The sequence below is a fragment of the Clarias gariepinus genome, chromosome 13, assembly GCF_024256425.1.
Source record: "Clarias gariepinus isolate MV-2021 ecotype Netherlands chromosome 13, CGAR_prim_01v2, whole genome shotgun sequence".
Classification (NCBI taxonomy): domain Eukaryota; kingdom Metazoa; phylum Chordata; class Actinopteri; order Siluriformes; family Clariidae; genus Clarias; species Clarias gariepinus.
The window spans coordinates 1,328,529-1,352,578 of record NC_071112.1 but is presented as its reverse complement, the minus strand read 5'-3'; the positions used below and the strand labels follow the sequence as shown (position 1 = coordinate 1,352,578).

The 24,050-nt window shown below is 42.6% G+C and overlaps 1 protein-coding gene across 1 annotated transcript in view; it reads left to right on the top strand.

The window, feature by feature from the left end:
* The window catches only part of kif6 (kinesin family member 6), an 86,574-nt gene that overhangs the window by 6,584 nt on the left and 55,940 nt on the right, over positions 1-24,050 (top strand). The window contains exons 4-7 of the mRNA XM_053510586.1: positions 9,163-9,310; positions 10,715-10,824; positions 18,537-18,666; positions 23,670-23,876. Coding sequence (XP_053366561.1) covers positions 9,163-9,310; positions 10,715-10,824; positions 18,537-18,666; positions 23,670-23,876 — 595 coding nt within the window. The remainder of the gene's footprint in view (positions 1-9,162; positions 9,311-10,714; positions 10,825-18,536; positions 18,667-23,669; positions 23,877-24,050) is intronic.

The window sequence follows — 24,050 nt, the reverse complement described above, 5'->3', positions numbered from 1 at the left end:
AAAGCAGCTTTACAGAATCAAAAGAAAATTATGGAAATGTATAAATCAGAATGATCAGATCGTCCCTGATGAACGAGCCGAGGGTGACGGTGCTGAGGGAAAAACTCCCTGAGATGGTAATAGGAAGAAACCTTGAGAGGAACCAGACTCAACAGGGAACCCATCCTCATCTGGGTGATAACGGATAGCAGGGATTGATCTGCACTCATACTGTGTGTTGGGAGGCTGGAAGATCAGTATAACAGGAGATGTGGAGAAGTTCATATGGAGTCCAGTTCATTATTAGAGTCCATTTCATATATCCTGAACTATTGAGTCACAAGTCCTCAGAGAGCAGCCGTCCTCATCAGTCGAGTCCAGGATTAGTGATGTGTCTATGATGAACGAGTTGCTGTATGAGCCGGTTCCCATCTGAGAGACGATTTTCTATGATCTTTTTTTTTTTGTTGTTGTTAATGATGATCTTTTCACCGCGCTGTTTGGCCCCAGGCCCTCCATGTACAGACTGACTGAAAGAATGAACGCACTTAGTCTTTCTTAATGCCAATCTGCCCTAAAGACACTCTTATAGTCTTACACTGTCAAAGTAATTAATTGTTTATTAAGAACTGTATGGCACAACGTGTTCTTTTTGTTTTGAATGGTTTGTGTTTTGGATAGTTTATTTATTCTAGTACTTAATTATATATATATATATATATATATATATATATATAGAGAGAGAGAGAGAGAGAGAGAGAGAGAGTAAGGTCAATAAGTATTTGATCACCCTGTGATTTTGAAGTTCTCTTACTTAGAAATCATGGAGGGTCTACAATTTTCAGCATCGGTGCATTTCCACTGTGAGGGACAGAATCTAAAAAGAAAAATCCGAAAATCACATTGTATGATTTTTTTAAACAATATATTTGTAAATTACTGTGTCAAATAAGTATTTGATCAATTACTTATACAACCAGATTTCTGACCCTCAAAGACCAGTTATATAGTCCATATGCTTCTTACGGAGCCACTCCTTGGTTTTCCTGGCTGTGTGCTTTGGGTCATTGTCCAGCCACGACCCATCTTTAATGCTCTGACTGAGGGAAGGAGGTTTTTGCCCAATATGTCACAATACATGGCCCCGTTCATCCTCTCCTTAATACAGTGCAGTCGTCCTGTCCCCTGTGCAGAAAAACACCCCCAGAGCATGATGCTTCCAGCCCCATGCTTCACTGTAGGTATGGTATTGAGATTATACTAATCATTCCTCTTCCTCCAAATACGGTTAATGGAGTTAAGACCAAAAAGTTTTACTTTGGTCTCATCTGACCACAGGACTTTCTCCCATGACTCCTCTGGATCATCCAGACGGTCCCTGGCAAACTTCAGACGGGCCTGAACATGGGCTGACTTAAGCAGGGGAACCTTCCGTGCGATGCAGGATTTTAAACCATGACGTCTCAGTGTATTACTGATAGTAGCCTTGGAAACGATGGTCCCAGCTCTCCTCATGGCATTGACCAGCTCCTCCTGTGTAGTTCTGGGCTGATTCTTCACCATTCTTAGCATCATTGATACCCCATGTATTTATACATTGATACAGTACATGGGGTATCAATGTATCAATTTGGGCACCACAAAAAAGTGAACTGAATATTTAGTAAATCCTCCTTTTGCAGAAATAACAGCCTCTAAATGCTTCCTATAGCTACCAATGAGAGTCTGGATTCTGATTGAAGGTATTTTGGACCATTCCTCTTTACAAAAAATCTCTAGTTCATTGAGGTTTGATGGATTCCGAACATGGACAGCTCTCTTTAACTCACCAAGCCAATTTGAGTTCCAATAATTAGTTTTAAAGGTTTTGGAATCAATAAAATGACAACGGTGCCCAAATGTATGCACCTGCCTAATTTTGTTTAAACAATTATTGCACACTTCTGTAAATCCTATAAATTCCGTTTTACGTCTCAAATATCACCGTGTGTGTCTCCTATATGATATATTCAACTGAATTTTTTTTATCGTAACAACCACCGATTTATACAGGAAAATCATGAAGATTAACAAGGCTGCCCAAACTTACGCATCCCACTGTGTATGAAAAATGGCTAAATTCTTTTCTATGGTGTTTGTAGCAAAATGATCATTTTGAAAGTTCAGTACAAACTAAAAGATTTTTACACATAGGTAATAATGTTGGTTGTTTAAACAGTGATTTTTATGAACATGATGAGGATTTTATATCAAACATAATGTAAAAATAATGGTACTTTGGAATTTGTACACTGAATAATTATATACCAGTCATGGGTCAGAACATTGCTAAATTTGGCTGGATTGGAGAACCCAGAAGTAGTGTAGTACTAAATGACGAGTCTTTGGGAACTGAAAGAGCCGTCTCAGTCATCACACCCATATGTGCCTGTTAATCATACCATTAGCAGTTTAAGTCTTTCCTTGGCTTTTATAATACTTTATAATAAGGTCCACTCTTATGGGAAGGCTGGACACTAGATTTTGTAATGTGGTTTTAGGGATTTGTCCAATCCGTCACATTAATGGGTTCACTGACTGGTTTTGGATGAGGAGGTCTGGACTTCAGTCAGCGTTCCAGGTTAATGAAAAGGTGTTCAGTGGGTTAAGGCATAACTTATTAGTTTCTTTCTGGACTTCCCTTTGTGCGTTTACATGGAATCTATTAAATTCGAGTAATAATGAGAATACTAGCCCAATAGGAATAAAATGCATCATCTAAAAGTAGTATGAATTAATCAAACCAAATCAGAATGAATTTTTAATAGAAATAAGAGGGGTGATGTGTAAATCAGTTCATTCAGTTCCATGCTGTATAATAATGAGCTGCTAGTTATAAATGATCCATTTTGCCTTAGAGGGAAGACAAACTCTATATGTTTGTCTGTGTGTCTATTAAAAATATGTTGTGTTATTCCACTGCAAAGCTTTGACTTTGGACAAATCTATACATCTCTCAGTTTCTCCATATCAATAATTTTTTTTCTATTCAACAGAGATTTAAATGGAGGATATTTATGGATACTGTCTGCTTTTATCTTCAGGTATTATTCACACTAGATCACTAGATTGCGTCATTCTAAAGAAACTGGTGCTGGAACCTTGTGTACGGTTCTAGCTTGGGCATGGACCACACAGGCCTCATGACTCACACCGTGGGCTGACTGGCTACATGGACAGTCATGATGGAAAGCCGTGATTCTTGGCCTGTCTCTGTTCCCCAACCACTACATGAAACATTCACTCCACATTCACTCCACATCCAGCGCCATGCCAGCCATCCGTTTGACATTTCCATCTTTTCATCATATTGACAGGCCTGGAATTTCAAAGCATGCTCGAGTGGCTGATGATGGAAAATACCATTCGATGGCGATGATGAAGTAGTTCTCCGAAGTAGGCTCAAGGTTTCCGAGTCGTGGCTTTGGAGAATTAGGATGACGACTAGTGTGTGTTTGTGTATTAATAGTTAAAACGTTTGATTCTTATTGTTTTCTATTACACTGTTTGGCAACTTTTATGTCTTAACCTTCTTCAAGATAATAATACTCACCTCAATAGCTTAATTCTCACTGAAAATAGACATTGCCTAATTTTTCCGTAACATAAATATCTGTTAAAACCCAGTAATACACTGACTTATTTAAAATACATGGAGACCAAGAGGGTCATGACATTACTGTGACTTTCTTTTTATTTTTTGTCTCTATTTTCCCGTATTTCTGTCTGGTTGCAGCAGAAACCCACACTTCATTTCAACTTTTTTATGTGTTGATAAATTGCAAGCTTGAAGAATTTTTTTTTTCCCTTAAAAAGGATGCAGCGACTTTTGCCAGCGACCAAATGCGTGATGGAAAAACATGACATTAAGAAGTGAATTCTGTTCCTCTTTCTATAATAAAAGTAGTTCTCCCTTGCATTACTCATAATCTCAGTTTGGAGTATTCCTAAAACTCCACCCTTTATGTGGTTTGAAAGACCTTTAATTATCATGACGACATAGGACAGGGACAAAGCAGCAGGACTTCGCCCTTCGATCTTACCAGAGAAGGTTTTTTTTAATGCATTTTTACATTTCCATTAAGAAAGGAGGGACACACTTTATGAGGACTGTCTAAGCACAGATCTTTATTTCACTGGTTTTTGAGGATTAGTACACTACATTAAACTACGCTTAACAATAGCTCATGACCTTTTGGCGTGTGGGCTCTTCGAATGGTTATTACACGTGTTCGTCAGTGAGAACCAACAGCGCATCGAAATTTGAACAACTTTTCTTAGCATAGTTATAGGAATAGTTAAGAAATATCACACTAGAGGGAGTGCTGTTGTGATGAACATCAGCATGGCTGCGATGCGCTTGTAGGAACGAGGGCACATGTCACTCATCCCTCTATCTAGGAACCTCTGCAGTCCAACTATAGACCCTGGAGGCCAATGGTGACTATTATATTTATTCCCATTTTTTAGAACCGTGGTAGGACCTTCAGTCAACATTTACACACTCATTCTACGGGCAATTTGGACACTACACCAGTTAGCCTAATCTTTGGACTGTGGGAGGAAACCAGACTACGCCGACTGTGCCGCCACTGACATGCCAGATTGTTGTAATGATCTATATTATCAAATGAAAATCGTGTTCATAAAGAGAGACGTACATTTACACTATGTACGATAACAATCATTGAATAGGCCATAGTCTCAGAATAACACACAGTCTTTTGCAAAAGTTTAGGCACCCCTTGATTAATAACAGATTTTGGTGATTTTTTTTAATTGAAAAGATTAAGTCTCTCTTGGAAATGGAAAAACATTGATGTTAATTTTAATGTCATGAATTGAACAAAGTTAAACATTGGGATTTTCTCCCAGTTCTAGTTAAGTAATATTCTTTAGTCGTCTTGCACGCACAGCTCTTTTAAGATCTACCCACAGATTTTCAATGATGTTTAAATCAGGGGACTGTGATGGCCGTTCCAAAACCTTCAGCTTGCATCTCTTGAGGTATTCCATAGTGGATTTCGAGGTATGTTTAGGATCATTGTCCTGTTGTAGAAGCCAACCTCTTTTCAGCTTCAGCTTTTTTACAGATGGTGTGATGTTTGCTTCCAAAATTTGCTGGTATTTAGTGGAATCCATGCAATGCTTCCTGTGCCACTGACTGCAACACAACCCCAAAGGTTGATAGAGCCACCCCCATGCTTAATAGTTGGCAAGGTGTTCTATTCATGAAATGCTGCTCCTTTTTTTTCTCCAAACATGCCTTTGCTGATTGTGGCCAAAGAATTCCATTTTAACTTCATCAGTCCATAGTTTCCAAAATGCATTAGGCATCTGTAGATGTTCCGTTGCATACTTCTGACGTTAGATTTTATGATGTGGACACAGGTAAGGTTTTCTTCCGCTGACTCTTCCATGAAGGTCTTGTGGAACAGAGTTTTCTTGGTCTTCAAGATCTCATATTGACCTCCACAGTTCCCCTGAACTGCCATCTCTTAATTACATTTCTCACTGTGGAAACTCTTGAAATCTTCTGGAAATCTTCTTGTAACCTTCTTCTGCATTGTGGGCATCAATACCTTTTATTTTTAGAGTCTTACACAACTGCTTAGAGGAACCCATGGTTGTTGAGTGTCTGCAAGTGTGTGCACAAGGTTTGAACAGTCAAAGTATCTGTAAAGCTCTGAAATTGGCATTTACTAATGACAGCTGTTGCCATGCATCAAATCTAACGAGATGATTAAGGTCTGAAACCTTGTAAAAAAAACCTAAACCTCTGGAACTCTTAGGGTGCCAAACTGTCGCACAGTGCCATAATAATGTTTTTATTTTTTTTAATTTTTGTTCAATTTATGGCATAAGAAGTAACTATGCATCAATGTTTGCTGAAAATATTTTTTGTTAATGTCTTTTTAATTAAAAAAAATCAACAAAATCTGTTAAAACTTTTGCATAAGATTGTAATGCTAAACTGGTTATATAGGAGTTAATGTGAGAATTAGTACAAGAAAGAAGATATTGTAAATAAGTAGATAATGTGGATTTAATTCTGATTTTGTGAAGTTCTTGGTGAAGAGGATGGTCCATTGATTGACTCAGCTGTGCGGATAGTCAGGGGAATTTCACTCCGCCATCTGGGCGCCAGGGCAGAGTAAGAGTCTCGATGTCTGTGTTCCTCGTGTCTTGAGGCCTGGAGAGCCCTACTGGGCTTCGCTTGTGGCTCAGAGGGAGTGGAGTACAGAACGGGCTTCGTTAAGTGATTGCAGATTGGAGCGCTCTGAATCAGAATCAGATTTATATTGATCTTGTATTTATACAGAACTATGGCAAAGTTTTGAGCCACACCCTCAATTCCTGAATTTTCCAAAGAGACAGACTTTCTTGTATTTTTAATGAAGTCTAGAGGAATAGTTCCCCAGCCTTATTTGAAATCCTCGTTTGGCTCTCATGTTCAGTCCAGTCTCTGTAAATGACCAGTTTCAGAGGATCTAACCAGTGAGAAACGGGTGCAGATGATCAGGCCGGTGATTATTATACTGCTGACGCTGAATGCTGAGTGGTTGGAACAGACGAGAGGGGAAACGAGGTCGCTGCTGAGGTTATTACATAAACAACCAGTTTTTAAATTGTATCTTTAGGCCCTTTGCAGCCTAAATTCCCAATTGTTTAATTGAATTCACACCTAACTTAATTTAACATGAAGGCCAAGTGGGCCAAGACTTTTTCACAGTACTGTATATGCATTACATATGTCTCAGGACTTTAATTCCGAAGGGAGCACCTTCACGGAGCCACTAGGTAGAATGCAGTGATGGTGCAATTTTGGAAAACTTGGCAAGGCCGAGTGCAAGTCTACACTAAACAAAGCGCCACCCTGGTCTGAATGCTGTTAGTTGTTTCTTGAGTACTGGCAGTGCCATGCGTTTGCCATTTCCTGTCACCAGTCTCAGCTCCTGCTACACTTACTGCCTCCTGTTTATCTGGTGCCCTTTTACTTCCCTTTGTATAAAGCATTAGGACACGACCTATTGTACTTAGAGAAAGAAAGACATCTGCACTTAAATGGGCTTAAATAAAGAAAATAAATTCTGTTGTCTCTTTGGATAAGAAAAAAAATCTGTAAATACTGAATAAAATGACTGTAACACATATTTGTAATTTAAATCTGTGATTTGTAGTACGCGTCGCCTCTGGCCTTATAATACCAAGCACATGGCTAGTGTAAGACCTACGTGCAGTTAAGCATGTCAAGCCGATTAGCCCACGTTCTTATTCTTTATGGCCCAGACTAGCTGGATTCGATGATTTGTGGATGAGTAACGTGATGACCATTTGCTGCATAAAGACAAACAACTCCGAAGTTTCCAAGTGACTGTTTACGCATGTTTATGAGAAATACTTGCAAGACATAGACATTCCTGGGTTAAGTTTTTCCACTTGTGTTAAGTTGTTCCAATCTGGTTGACATTAAACCAAAGATGATGGTTCTGTGAATCCGGCTCGTGAAAATAGTGCTAACTTTCAAATCGCCAAGCCACATTTTGACCTTTTAATGGGATTTGGTGGAAAAATAACACGTTTGACATACAGTAGGTCGTTTCAAACGAACAAACTAAAACATATGATTCTTGCTGTATTTAGTTCCATCATGAAGAGTCAGAGCACCACAGCAGCGGGAGCTTAAAATGATGATTATACAGCAGGAATGTCAAACTTATTTTAGGTAATGTCAGGTGGGTCGGACCAAAATTAGTTTAGGAGAGCAGAAACCCTGGTTTTCTAAATGGGGATTGTGTGTCATGGAACTACACAAAGTAGCCCATAATACTGAAGCGGGGTAATAACATATCACTCACTCACTCACTCATCCTCTATATTGTCCATCTCGTACAGAGCCTGGGAAGTTGGGGCACGAGGCGGGGTACACCCTGGATGGGGTGCCAGTGCAAGCTCACACACTCACTTACACACTACAGGCAATTTAGGAACACCAGTCAGCCTAAGCGGGAAACCAGAGTACATGGAGGAAACCCACCACGCATGGGGAGGACATGCAAACTCCACACACACAAAGACGGGAATTAAACCCAGACCCTGGAGGTGCAAGGCGACAGTGCTAAACGCTACACCACCCATATCAAAACAGTTTGCCTAATTTTTTTTGTACCTCTCAGTACCTCTCCGTATGTTTACTGCTGTATTTTGCCCCCTAGAGGAACAGAACCGTGACCTGACGTCTCTATTCGATTGCACTCTTATACAGTCTATGTTTTAAATTTTAAATTCTTTGGTTGACTAAATTACAGCCTTCCTTAAGCCAGGCCTATTCTGTACGCAGTGTGTTCGAGTCCCTGGATATAGATCCAATTTATTCTTTACGTAGTGGAGACTGGAAGAAAAGGTGGCGCTTTAGGGCGAGTGGCGACACAAATGCTGATTTTATATACGATAACAAAACAGTTAGTAACATTAGTAAAAATTTAATCATGTTTTTTTTCCCTTGAAAAAAAAAAACGAACATTTATTTCCAACTGTCTTTCTGTCTGTATCGGTTTCATGTCATTCATAATCAAGAAAACGTGATGAATCCTTATTTAGTAATGGATGTTCCAGGGTAGAAGCCAAGCGTCCTGGAGCTCTCTCTGTACAGTTCTTCCAAGAGCTCTGTGAAACATCACTACGTGATCCAAAACCGATTTCTCTCACCCACAAGGTAATTGTTCCACCACCTATACAGATCATGAAAATTATGTTTTTTTTCTTTTGTTGTTTATTTGAGAGAACCCATTACTGCGTCAATACTTCAGCGAAGTGTCATCAAGTGCAGTTCATATTTCCAGAACGGCTGTCTCGGCGCCAACGCAGAAATCGCTTCCGTGCAATCCACGAACATTTCTGACGTGATGGCTCCTGCTGACGGTCTCACGTCCGTCTCTGGGAGCTCGGGCTCTTTTCCTTTTCCTCGGGTCATTTGAAACGTCAGGTTTCATTCAGTCACGGTTTACAGACACGGTGTGATCTTGTAAGCAGTTTCCGTGATCCATGTCGGCCCTCCATGGAAAGTGTGTGGTTTTTTTGGGCCTGATTGAGAACTGATTGCCTTTTTTTCCACCCTTTAAATGTCCTTGTTGTGTGTCTCAGTGTCTTGGCAGGTTACAACGGTACGATCTTCGCCTATGGACAGACTGGCAGCGGAAAAACGTTCACTATTACAGGAGGCCCTGAGTGCTACAGCGACAGAGGAATCATCCCGAGAACTCTGTCCTACCTGTACCAGCATTTCAGCCAAGTGAGTGACCACATCCGCACTGTTAGATAGTTTTATCACACTTGTCAATTTAAGGGTTTTCAAGACTCCAGGAATTGTATTTTATAGAGTCATAAACAAGGTATAGAAATGGAGTTTGGATTAAAAAAACAAAAAAACAAAGCTCACAAAAAAGTTTATATTTTATAGCCAGTTACCTGTACTTCTACGCCACTTTTTAACTTTTATATTTAAACCTGAATTCAATTCAGTTCTCAGTTATTCTTTGTTCTTGGATGCATGGATTCTATGCCAGTGGAATAGCAGTATGTACTGTACATGATGGGACCGTCTTAATAAAGGCAACTTGCCAGTTGTCTTTTATTTTTATAAATTCATCACATTATTAATAAAAAAAAAATGATTTTTTTTTAAAATACCTTTTCAATAAATCCTGTCTTAAAGTGTTTTATTTCTTATCCCACAGAATTTTAAAAATAATCACATACATATCTTTATAATTATTAAAGAACATGTTGTATTTTGGACCTATTTCTAGGTAAAATAAGTTATTTCTTTACAGTAGCGGCTATCACCAGTTGTTTCCTCACTCATATATCATAAAATCTAAAGGTGTACAGTATGCCACTCAAAAAGTGCTGACACTGGAGACTCCTTCCGAAATGTTATACTGTATAATAAACTTCTTTACCCTATCAATGATTAGGTTTATTCCTTAAATAACATTTCTAAATCATTGTATTTTTATTATTAGGCTTAGATTATTCGAAGCCATACAATATTATGTAAATATGTTGTTTCCACGAAAACAATAATGTCATAGAAACCATGCATCCATAATATTAACAAGCCCAAAAGCCAATTTTGTACAAATAATACATTTAATATCATGCATATGAATGCAGCGTATGTTAAAATAATAATTTATTGAGGCAAAACTCTTAATGTTACCAGTGTGGAAGTTTGCATTTCCCTTTATGAATGTGATATGAATATTCTCCAATAACTTGTACACCGAGCCCATGCCCTATATAACTGCTTCCAACTCCTGAAAAACTGAACAGCTTTTTTATACTTTCAGTTGTAAAATTCCCCTTTTCTTAATGCCATTTCTGTACGAAGCCTGCCAGACTGCTTGGCAAATCATTACGTATTTTTCTTGACATTTCTGCTAAAACTCTCCAAGATGTAATACAAGTGTCCTGCCTTCTTCAGATCAGCCCTGAGGACTGAAAGGGACTTAAAATACTAATTTACTGTTGATTAGGCTATAGTTTTTTATAATTTTGGCTACTGATCTACAAACCTAATTTAAAGCCTTGGTGTAAACCTTTTTGTTGTTTTTAAAAAAAACAAGTTTTAACATTTATAAGCTATTAAAGGATGAAAACTTGAAACCTTATGAAATACTTTTCTTGTTTTCAGGACAGCAGCATGGTGTACACCACTCACATTTCCTACCTGGAGATCTACAATGAGGTGGGATACGACCTTCTGGATCCACGACACGAAGCGTCCAATCTGGAGGACTTACCGTTAGTACCTTATTATATACTGTCAGTACTTTAGTATATACCGTCGGTACTTTATTATATACCGTCAGGCTTTTATTATATATCGTTAGTACCTTATTAAATACCGTCAGTGCTTTATTATATACCGTCAGTACCTTATTATATACCATCAGTACCTTATTATATACCGTGAGTACCTTATTATATACCATCAGTACTTTATTATATACCGTCAGTACCTTATTATATACCGTCAGTGCTTTATTATATAACGTCAGTGCTTTATTATATACCGTCAGTACTTCATTATATACCGTCAGTGCCTTATTATATACCGTCAGTACCCTATTATATACCGTCAGTGCCTTATTATATACCGTCAGTACCCTATTATATACCGTCAGTACCCTATTATATACCGTCAGTACCTTATTATATACCGTCAGTACCTTATTATATACCGTCAGTGCCTTATTATTGTAACGGTTAACCCCTAGAGGGCGCCAAAGCGACTGGGTTTGTTTGTTTTATTTTGGTTATTATGTTTAAGTTGGACTGCAGGTCCCAGACTGCACCTCGGTCAGGTGACGTAGGACTTCACCTGAACCGAGGTAAGGTAATTAAGTTGATTATAAAGAGCCTGACTGGAGCACAGTCAGGCGTCTAGCTTTTGTTGTCCTTTGGTAAAGTTTTATGTTGGTGTTTCTTTTATGTGCTTACTTAATAAAAAACTATTACTAAACCGCCAGCTCGCCTCCTGCAAATTATGCCACGACCGCACAAACGCCGACAGAAGAAACATGACAGAAAGCTAGACCGTCGTAGTGGCATAGCGGAGGTCGCTCCCCCAGACGTTTTTTGGGGGGGCGCTATCACCATCTGGCCCGAGCTGGCGGAATGGCTGGAGGACAGCGAGGAGCAAGGGGAGAGAGAGCTCTTGCAGAGCTGGGAAGGCTGCAGGCTGATCGAACCGGCGGACTGGCTGGAAGACAGCGAAGAGCAGCGAGAGAGAAGAGCGCGGCGCAGCTGGGAAGGCTGCAGGCTCGCCATTCGGCGGACGCCGTTCAAGGGTGAGGCAGAGGGGAGATACACGGTCCCAACCACCAGCCAAGAAGCACGGGCCGAGGAGGCCTGGCAAAACGGTGACGAGGACTTAACGGAGGAGGACTACACGTTGTTGGCACAGCTGAACAGAGAGCGCATTTCCGACCTGCGGGAGCAGGTGGCGCTACTCCAAGGGCTGCTCGTCCAGATTCGAGAGAACTGCGATGTAGCTCCGGACACTCTCCCTCTCTCTAATCTGGACGACGCGCTCCTCCTCCCGCTCCCGACTGTAGTCAACGCGGAGGTCTACGTGCCGCGGCTGCCAGACATGTCTACTCCTCAGCCGCCGCCTCTGCCAGACAGGGGAAACGTCGCTCCCGCTCCACAGCCGCCAAGCGTCGTATGCGGCGCTGCCGATCTGCCGCCTCCAAGCTGCATGAATAGCGAGCCAGCGTTTCAGCCGGGCTGTGAGGACGGCCTGCTGCTTCCTCCGCCTCCCGGCTTTGAGGACATCGCGCCAGCTCAGCAGCCGCCGATGGAGACAGCGATCGACGCTCCGGCTCCTCAGCCAGACTTCCAGGCCGGCCTGCTGCTTCCTCCGCCATCTGGCTTTGAGGACGTCGCTCCAGCTCCGCCGCCGCCGCCGCCCAGCACAGCGAGCGTCGCTCCAGCTCCGCCGCCGCCGCCCCCAGCTCAGCGAGCGTCGCTCCAGCTCCGCCGCCGCCGCCGCCCAGCTCAGCGAGCGTCGCTCCAGCTCCGCCGCCGCCGCCCAGCACAGCGAGCGTCGCTCCAGCGCCGCCGCCGCCGCCGCCCAGCACAGCGAGCGTCGCTCCAGCGCCGCCGCCGCCGCCGCCCAGCACAGCGAGCGTCGCTCCAGCTCCGCCGCCGCCGCCGCCCAGCACAGCGAGCGTCGCTCCAGCGCCGCCGCCGCCGCCGCCCAGCACAGCGAGCGTCGCTCCAGCTCCGCCGCCGCCGCCCAGCTCAGCGAGCGTCGCTCCAGCTCCGCCGCCGCCGCCGCCCAGCTCAGCGAGCGTCGCTCCAGCTCCGCCGCCGCCGCCGCCCAGCTCAGCGAGCGTCGCTCCAGCTCCGCCGCCGCCGCCGCCCAGCACAGCGAGCGTCGCTCCAGCTCCGCCGCCGCCGCCGCCCAGCTCAGCGAGCGTCGCTCCAGCTCCAGCTCCGCCGCCGCCCAGCTCAGCGAGCGTCGCTCCAGCTCCGCCGCCGCCCAGCTCAGCGAGCGTCGCTCCAGCTCCGCCGCCGCCGCCGCCCAGCACAGCGAGCGTCGCTCCAGCTCCGCAGCCGCCCAGCTCAGCGAGCGTCGCTCCAGCTCCGCCGCCGCCCAGCACAGCGAGCGTCGCTCCAGCTCCGCCGCCGCCGCCGCCCAGCACAGCGAGCGTCGCTCCAGCTCCGCAGCCGCCCAGCTCAGCGAGCGTCGCTCCAGCTCCTCAGCCGCCGCCGAGCGTCGCTCCAGCTCCTCAGCCGCCGCCGAGCGTCGCTCCAGCTCCTCAGCCGCCGCCGAGCGTCGCTCCAGCTCCTCAGCCGCCGCCGAGCGTCGCTCCAGCTCCTCAGCCGCCGCCGAGCGTCGCTCCAGCTCCTCAGCCGCCGCCGAGCGTCGCTCCAGCTCCTCAGCCGCCGCCGAGCGTCGCTCCAGCTCCTCAGCCGCCGCCGAGCGTCGCTCCAGCTCCTCAGCCGCCGCCGAGCGTCGCTCCAGCTCCTCAGCCGCCGCCGAGCGTCGCTCCAGCTCCTCAGCCGCCGCCGAGCGTCGCCCCAGCCCTTAAGCCTAGCCCACGAGAGGGGATCGACCGCCTCGGTGTTGGAGGTCCGGACTGGGACCGCTGGGGAGGGAGTCCGGGTCCTCCGGTAACGCTCCGGAGGAGCGTTTTTTAGGGGGGGGTACTGTAACGGTTAACCCCTAGAGGGCGCCAAAGCGACTGGGTTTGTTTGTTTTATTTTGGTTATTATGTTTAAGTTGGACTGCAGGTCCCAGACTGCACCTCGGTCAGGTGACGTAGGACTTCACCTGAACCGAGGTAAGGTAATTAAGTTGATTATAAAGAGCCTGACTGGAGCACAGTCAGGCGTCTAGCTTTTGTTGTCCTTTGGTAAAGTTTTATGTTGGTGTTTCTTTTATGTGCTTACTTAATAAAAAACTATTACTAAACCGCCAGCTCGCCTCCTGCAAATTATGCCACGACCGCACAAACGCCGACAGAAGAAACATGACAATTATATACCGTCAGTGCTTTATTATATAACGTCAGTACCTTATTATATACCGTCAGTGCTTTATTATATACCGTCAGTGCTTTATTATTTACCGTCAGTACCTTATTATATACTGTCAGTACTTTATTATATACCGTCAGTACTTTATTATATAACGCGAGTACCTTATTATATACCGTTAGTATCTTATTATATACCGTCAGTACTTTATTATATACCGTCAGTACTTTATTATATACCGTGAGTACCTTATTATATACCATCAGTACTTTATTATATACCGTCAGTACCTTATTATATACCGTCAGTGCTTTATTATATAACGTCAGTGCTTTATTATATACCGTCAGTACTTCATTATATACCGTCAGTGCCTTATTATATACCGTCAGTACCCTATTATATACCGTCAGTACCTTATTATATACCGTCAGTACCTTATTATATACCGTCAGTACCTTATTATATACCGTCAGTGCCTTATTATATACCGTCAGTACTTTATTATATACCGTCAGTACTTCATTATATACCGTCAGTACCTTATTATATACCGTCAGTACCTTATTATATACCGTCAGTACCTTATTATATACCGTCAGTACCTTATTATATACCGTCAGTACTTTATTATATACCGTCAGTACTTTATTATATACCGTCAGTACCTTATTATATACCGTCAGTACCTTATAATATACCGTCAGTGCTTTATTATATAACGTCAGTACTTTATTATATACCGTCAGTACTTCATTATATACCGTCAGTGCCTTATTATATACCGTCAGTACCTTATTATATACCGTCAGTACTTCATTATATACCGTCAGTACCGTATTATATACCGTTAGTACCTTATTATATACCGTCAGTACTTCATTATATACCGTCAGTACTTCATTATATACCGTCAGTACCTTATTATATACCGTCAGTACTTCATTATATACCGTCAGTACCTTATTATATACCGTCAGTACCTTATTATATACCGTCAGTACTTCATTATATACCGTCAGTACCTTATTATATACCGTCAGTACTTTATTATATACCGTCAGTACCTTATTATATACCGTCAGTAACTTATTATATACCGTCAGTACTTCATTATATACCGTCAGTACCTTATTATATACCGTCAATATATATATACACAATATATCGTTCGTACCTTACAGTATTTCACTTTATACAAATACTGCATGGGACAGTGACTGTGTATGGGTAATGTCCATTCTTATCATAAAGGGTTGGTCATTCCACCCTACAAGATCCACATCTGATCTGATTGAAAAGGATGTAAAAAGTTAGAAACTGCTGGAATAAATACCTGCAGTCCCATGAGATATAAGAAATATAAAGGGTGTTCAAGTCAAACCGGGACCTGGTGTATAAAAGAGTACAAGCTGATCCAATCACAGCTCCGGCGTACTGAGAAAACTTTCTACCTTGATGGTGTCCAAGCTCTACAGTAAGTGCATTAGTGTATCAGGGGATTATACAGTATAGAGAAATAAAGGGAGTTTTTACTCTCAGGACCGTGTTCTGTTATTCTGTACACTGCTTTGACTTGGACGCCTCTCGGAATACTGTGGAGACGGTAAAGCTTTCTTCTTAGAGTGTCTAGTGTGTCCAGATGTGAAACTTTTCCACAGAAGGACTTTCCACCTTCTCTCTGGAACATGACAAGCTGTGTTCCGTCAGTCCTGTTAGCTTTAAGAGAAAGCTGGGTGGCTGTTATAGCTGTTATAATGTACAGTAAATGATAACAGCAAATATATCGCTTTGGACACTAAATGTAGCCATACACTAGTAAAAAATATAATATCAACATTATTTTCGTAAAATAGGAAAATGTCATTGTAGACATATTGCCGTGCTAAAAGTGGAATCAAACACTTATTAAACCTCTGTGTCTTTAAGCATTCCAGAAGAACAGTCTTGCTATTTATATGCTCTTATTATTTCAGCATATGTAATATTCGTGTGAAGTCCTTAAACGGGATTGAATAATAAATCCATTATTAAGTCGTGCCTGTCGGCTGCGATACACAACGCACGAGCTGCTTCTCAATATTTCTGCTGTCTCCCATTCCTTTTATTGTAGTCTTTCTGAGTTATATGACCTCCTCACTGTGGCTCTTTATTTTCCCAGTCTATCTCTGTTATTTTCTTTTGGCCCTAATTTATCTTTTTGATTTATTAGTTAATAAACACAGAGCTTTTTGTAGTTATCTTGGATCCGCGTGTGTTACTGTTGGTTCTCCGCTCTCTCTTTCATTTTAACTCTCGCCGTCTTCTCCGGTCGGGGATCCAGCTCAAGGCCCTGCGTCCCGCTAATTACATGCTGCTGAAAATAGACAATGCCCACTCCTGACCACACAAGCTAAACTTTCACGGAGCTATTCAAAAATTTGCTGTCACAAGTAGACTGTTTCCTGCTTTTCTCCTCTTTTTTTTCTCTCTTTCCATGTCTTTCTCGTTATCCGTGGTGTTGTTCAGCTGTCCTAAGCTGTGGGTGTCAACAGTTCAGACTACAGCGTGGACGGACTCAGGGACGGACGGAGTCTCCTTACAGAAATGGTGCCGCGGTGGAGCATTTTGTCCCTCACTATTAAAAGCAGACGTCTTTCGTCATTCATTTCCTCATATTCATATTTGTGCGCTCCTGATCCAGCTTTCTGAAATTTCAATGTTAAACAACACACGTCTGATCAATATGCAAACATTCAGACATCTGCTATTTTTCAACAAGCAGATGGACGCCAGTGAAGCCATAAGTTCAAAGCTACTTTCTGCCATCTGTACAAACTATCACTCAGCACTGAGCTACTGCACACGGGCAGGAATCTATTCATCTGTTTTTCTGTCTAGTCAGTTCATTATCACGTCGTTTAAGACTTCCATTAGATACATATGGGCGACTACATGATCTAGTGCCAAAGTGATATTACATTTTTATGTAAAGTAACACACAGTCATTTGAACTTCCATAAAGTGTTCTTAACAACAGCTGGGTCAGAGGTAGCTCAGTGTTGACCTACTGATCGAAAGGCCCAGGATCAAACCCCAACACCTCCAAGTTTTCCTATGTTAGTCCCTTGATGAGGCTGTTAATCCTCACCTGCTTATATGTGTAATAGGATCAGATAAAAATAAAAAAGTTACTCTGGTTAAGGGCATCTGCCAAACTCCGTACTGTAAATGTAAACTTACATGCATGTTTCAGATAATTAACGTTAAATATTCATTTCCGCCACATGCCGAAAGACAAAGACGTAAAATATTCATAATACTTTTATAATCCTTGTATCTACACTTACCAATTACTAACACTACCTTAAAATAATCATCTTTAATGGATTTCTGGCTTCCTCTGTATTATAAAACTGTAGTGTGTTTTAGCTCAGGGTCTTGGAGGTTTACGTAGCAGAGTCATGTGGCGGACACTTTAACGCAAAGGGTTGCATGCGTGCGGGGTGATGTCATGCGTCCCAGGAACTTCAAAGGCATAGAAGCGAATGTTGCCGTTGTATCTCCGCATTGAGTTCAGCCGTGAAAAGACTCCACCAGCTCCCGCTGGCACTTTCACTCCCGCACAGAGCCGGCTTTTGTGCTCCTGGAGCCGAAGAGGGAAAGGCCGTTGTGCCTTCATGGTAAGGTCCTGTTCCCAGCCGGAAAAGCCACCCAGCTATCGGATGACACGATCCGGTCAGCCAGTCAGCGAAGAGGAGCCGTTCAAGGGAGCATGCAGGAGCCGATGCCCACGCCACTCTCGGTGGGCAGATTTTGCCACTCTGCCCACCGCCATTGTTTGCCACTGGCCACCTGCACATTTACGGATTTCCTCCCATTTTTTCCCGTCCTCCCTCCTTAAACGCTTCCTTTTCCTTCTTTTCCAAATAAAATTAACCTTTTCTTCTTGTGTCCAAAATACAGTACAAAAGCTAAATGCTGCACCAACCCTGTAGCCACCGAGAAGTGTAAGGGTTTTAAGTTGGATACTTGGGGTTTGCTTGAGCTGTGTGTTGTTTATCCATTCATCCCTCCATCCATCCTTCTATCCACTCATTTATTGTCTACACCACTATCCTGTGTAGGGTTGTAGGGAACTGGAGCCTTTACCAGGGAACTTGGGGCACAAATCACCCGGGATGGGGTACCAACTCATCACAGTGTACAATTTAGAAATGCCAATCAAGCTTTTATACTGTGTGGGGGAGGAAACCCACATGCAAACTCATGCACACAGGCTGAAGAGAGGTTTGAACCCCAACCCTTGAGGTGCGAGGCTGACCTTGTTGTAACACCACCTGTGTGGCTTGTGTGGCTACAGATATCCATACGTACCTGTGTGTTTTTAAGTATTCAGTCGAACGAGGATGACTCTTTTGTATAATTGTTCAGTTTGTACTTGATGACGCACACCGGTCCACATTCTGTGTTTTGACTTTTACAAGGAAGGTGACAATAATGGAAGATCCTGATCAGAACATTCACCTGAAGAATCTGTCCTTACAAACATCAGCCAGTGAAGAAGAGGCTCTGAACCTGCTTTTCCTGGGTGACACCAACCGCATGATTGCAGAGGTGAGGAGGATTTTGCTGGATAAGTACCAGATCATTCACACACTTACTCATACACCCACTGACTCACTTACACACATTCATTCACTGCTCAGTTGCACTCACACTCATTCACTGCCCCCGTCCTGCATGGTTTTTTTTTTTTTTTTGCATATTTTTTACACTTCAATGATTGAGACCATCAAACTGTTAACCTAAGTAAATAACCTAAGTAAATACAAAATGCAGTTTTTTAAATGATTATTTCATTTATAAAGGGAAAAAAACTGTCCAAACCTGCCTGGCTCTATGTAAAAACCCTTTAATATGGGTGAATTAAAATAATTCTGCAAAGAAGAGCGGGCCAAAATTCATCCACAGCGATGTGAAAGACCCATTGCCAGTTTTCACAAACACCTGATTGCAGTCATTGTTGCCAAGAACACCCCGTTATGCTTTAGGTTTTGGTTTAGGGGGCAATAACTTTTTTACACAGGTAGGTTTGGACAGCTTTTATCATTAACAAATAAAATCATCATTTAAAAACTGCATTTTTGTTTATGTTGTATCTTTGTTTAATATAGAAATTTCTTTGATGATTTCAATTATTGAAGGGAGACAAATGCAAAACAATAATAATTCAAGAAGGGGGCAAATACTTTTTCACGGCACTGTTCACTCATTCCCTAGCTCAGTTACAATCACACTCATTTGCTCTTATTCTCTTACACTTATTTCATTACAGTCCCACACACACACACACACACACACACACACACACACACACTCGGTTATACTTACTCATTACCTCCCGTCTTCCCTCTTTCATCCACATTCCCTCTTATTCACGCCTCTTCACTCGCTCACTTTCTCACTTGATCTCTCTCTCAGTGACATTAATTCACTTAGTCACACTCACTTCCTGCCTTCCTCCTCCCTTCCTCCCTCCATTATCCTTACTTGCTCACTCCATCACTCAGTTATCTATAAGCCTCCTCACAATAGTGCGATTATTGTATTACAACAGTTCTGCTTGCGTTATACCATAATAAGGCAGTGTTACAGACTGAACAACAGACTTCACTTATCCACTGATTAAACATGGTGTTCAGTAAGAAGATCAATGATCATGTAGACATCTCTGATCATTCTTGTAATTATTTATTTATTTGATTGGATTTTTAGACGTACACGTCTCACTCTCTCGTCAGTATATTTCACATGCAGTACTGTAGGTTCACTCGTTAGTTACTGAAACAACTGCACTTTATTACACACGCTTGGTTCATTTTTCTGTAAAGTTCTCTGTAATGCCTGTAATATGTTACATTTTTTATAGTAACTATACAGGGACCGGTTTCTTGGTAACGTGACAGGCTGCATTTTTCCCTCTGATGTGGTTTAAGAGTTAGAAAACGGTTCAGGATGTGTTGTTATTGAAACACAATCAACTTCATAGTAATCAACTTCTGCTTCACATCACATAAACCTGCTGTTGATTATTTTCCTATAATAGCATGCAGCACTGCGCTTTATTCCTCACTCAAGAGGCTTTTGATTGGCGTTCAGAGGAAGTTTCCTGGACGCTTCCTCCAGCACATTTTTCCCCCCCTTTTAATTCCAACGAAACTCAACAACTGCAGTCTCATCTGGGTAGAACTTTTAGTGTGAGGAAAACAAATACCGATCCCGCAGTTCAACGATTTCGGCGCACTGAGAGGACGTGTGATGAAAGTTGGCCGAAGCGTTTGTGTTTTTTGTTCCGAGCTTGTACTCGCTTAAATCCCTCACGGAAAGCGAAAGGATAGCGAAGGATCTTTGTTCCAGAATTCCTTCGGGTCTTTCCGTTTCCAGAATGGCCGTACTATAAGGACCCGTGGTGCTCATTCAGCCGCCCCCATGTTATCTAAGCCTTCACTCTGATGAGGAAGTTATGAGCTCGTGGGCCTCGAGTTTTAGCCCCGCACTCCTTTCCAGGTCACAGGACGATCCCTGTTCATCCTGTGAATGCAGTCTTTTCTCTTCGTCTCCCACCTGCTTGGGAACGTCCAGTTTCAGCTCTACACGTTGCTCAGTGTGTCACTCCGATCGCCCGTGCTCATTGGGGAATCTGCTTACTCAATCAGGCGGTTCTCTTGGTGTGTGGCCTGGTGAGCTGGCCAGGGTCAGACTTTCTTTCTTTTTTTTTTTTTTTTTTTTTCCTAAAGTGTAAACAAGAACTGTGGTTTAAATCTCTGAACTTTGTAGGATTATCCAGGATAATAAAACCATTGCGCAAATAAATGTTCCTGTCAGCTGAGATTGATGTCTGCTGCTTTCTTCATGATTTGGTCAGTTTTTACTCAGATGTTTGCGGCGTACAAAGCCACACGGCTGTCAAGCTGTGGAGTGAATAACGTTGATGCGGAGTGCTGTACTTAAATGTTGTGTATGTAGGATATGAGTTAAATACATATTTTTGTGATGCTTAAAGTAGTGCAGTTACAAGGTTAGCTCTGACTATAATGTGGGTGTTCATAAACTGTACATGAAATTTGATTGGACACCAAATAAAACCCTGTTTGTTTAAAAAGTACATTAAGTTCTAAATGAATAAGATTCAAATGCTAACATGGTCCATGCTGCATAAAATGGAAATTTTGGAAATTTTACTAAAATTAGGCACAATCCTTACAACAGAATAAATATATTCATTATATTCAAACTTTGGCTTTGTGCAAAGCTCAGGCTGTGCAGAAGTTCATGTCCCTTATTGTATTTTAATTATTTCCCATTTTAATGGATCTGGGTGAGTTTACGATTGGCATAGTGGTCTACACTAATCAGCCATAACATAACAGCGGGAAACTTTATGCCCAGTACTGTGTAGGTTCCCTCTGTGCCACTGGGGCAGCTCTGGACTGTCAGGGCGTGATTTAGGTTGCGGGACGGGCCTCTATGGATCGGATTTGTTTGTTCGTGCATTCCATGGGTGCTCAATCAGATAAGGATCTGGGGAGTTTGGAGGCCAGGATGCTGGACGCTTTGGTGGCTGGGCTCAGTGTGTGGCAGTCTGGATGTTCTGGTGCTTCTATCCTGGCCAGCATTGGTGTTTTTGGCGTTTTGTGCTATTTTGGCTTTTCCTTGGGATCGGACTGGACGGACTGGCCTTTGGTCCCCATGACCTGGCCACAATTACTGGCATATAATTGGTAATTAAGCAATATCACATGAGAGGGAGAGCTGAAAAGGTAGTTTAAAAGTCTTATCAGTGCTATATAGCCAAAAGGAGAGGTGGACATGGAGGTGGACAGTCTCATAAGATTCTCTTTATGCTTCCACTTCAGAATATCAGCTCTGTTCACTTCCAGTGTTGAATAAACAGAAAGCTAATGTGCTCTGTATACTCACCAGTTTACTGGTGTATAGTATAGTTAATAATCAATGTTAATGCGTGAGTGTTGTGCATTTACATGCATTTTAGACCAAACACAGAATTGGCAGAAATTTGTAGCCAATCCACAGCAGTAACACATTGATTGGGGAAAAAAAATTTAACATAAATATAATAATATTGTTTCATTCCTTCTTAAGTTTTGTTCTTGCTGCTGTTTTGGGTCTCAAACAGTCCTCTCGATGGTTACTGGACATCTTTGCCTGTCTTTTACCATGTTAATATGTAATAGACTCGTCAGTGTATAATGTAGGTAAAACTTTAATGGCAAAATTGGGACAAATGCACAAAGACAGCTGAAGTGTGTGGCTCACGTCCCGAGCTCTAAATCAACGAGGCGTTGAATCAGTGGAGGAGAGTGCTGAAGGTCTTGTGAGCATGTCAGTAAACACGCACTGCATCAGCACGGCCCTGTGTGTCATCACACTGTAAATACAGCAGGCCTTTATCTGATTTAGCTGTGGGGTTTCCCTTTGCTTTAATGTGTCATTTGAGGCTATGCACAGTCTCTCATCTTTTGCTCATTGAAGAAAAGATCCCGTGGAGTTGGCGCAGGACCAAGCTGCCGTCTCTGTGGTTTGGCCTGACCCGACCCGGTTATTTTTGGCTCTAGTGAAAGAACCTCATTCAGATGATTATAGTTTACCAGTCATTAGTCACACGTGTTGACCATCGATTCTACCCTGGGAAAGATGTAAAGAGACTCACACATGCATGTCTTTTTTTGTGTGTTTTTTTTTCTTTTTCTTTTAGACTTGAAGCACCCCGTTAACTTCGCCTCTCTCTCTCTCTCTCTCTCTCTCTCTCTCTCTGCTCATGCAGTCACCTTCTGATAAGCTGATATCTTTGTTTCTTCTTGCTAAGCTCCACTCAGAAATATGGCCTAGTCCAGCGTTTCTGTTTCGCTGTATTTATCTAGAATTGACTTTGACTTTAAGTAGCTGTCAGTCTGGCTTTCAGTTCCCTTCTTGAAAAATCAACTGTGAGACGGGACAAATGGGGGGAAATTAAATAATTAAAACTACGAAATTTGTACCAATCACTTCCAGCAACGCAGCACTCGAACCCCGAACAAAGTCCACATGTTAGGACAGACAGGGTCCAAGGCTGGAATACACCTGGTTGGGATGGCATCCATTTGTAGAGCACCATTTACACACATCCACACACCCATTTCAATACTACACTACTGCTGCACTACCATCTAAACATCGAAATACTGTCTATTAGTTATGTACACAAATTTATGTCTATTCGTATATAGCATGGTAATATATCAGAAGGGAAACAGGCAGTCTGATCAAGAACATATTTAATAAAATTTATTGGTATACAAAAGTATATTGGTGTTAAACTGTATATATTCTGTAAGCATACTCAAGACTTATTTTCCTTTTCCTTTAATATTCAATAGTAACTGATTTAAAACGATTAGAATCAAGTTGATTGTTCATGTTAAATGTTCTCGCACTGATCTTCTGTCCTCATATAACCTTGTATCACTCTAATATAAATGCCTGACGATATAACTCCGTGAGTCATCTCCCTATCTGCTGCACTATCTGTGTTTTCTGCCCGTCTTGTCTTCTCTCAGACCCCGATGAATCAGGCCTCCACACGCTCTCACTGCATCTTCACCATTCACCTGTGCAGCCGTGAGCCGGGATCAGCCACGGTACGTCGCTCCAAGCTGCACCTGGTGGACCTGGCTGGATCTGAGAGGGTGGGGAAGTCCGGCGTCGGGGGCCAGATACTCACCGAGGCCAAGTACATCAACCTTTCTCTGCACTATCTTGAGCAGGTCAGAGGGCACACTGCGTGTTCACTGTTCCTAATGCCTTCTCTGGTGATGTCAGACAAAAAGATTTTTATTTCTCATTGTGAGAAAGACATTTACAAATTGAAAATCCAACAGCAAGCCAAAAAAACTGAAACAGCAGAACACAAGACACATGAAGAGTACAGAAACAACACC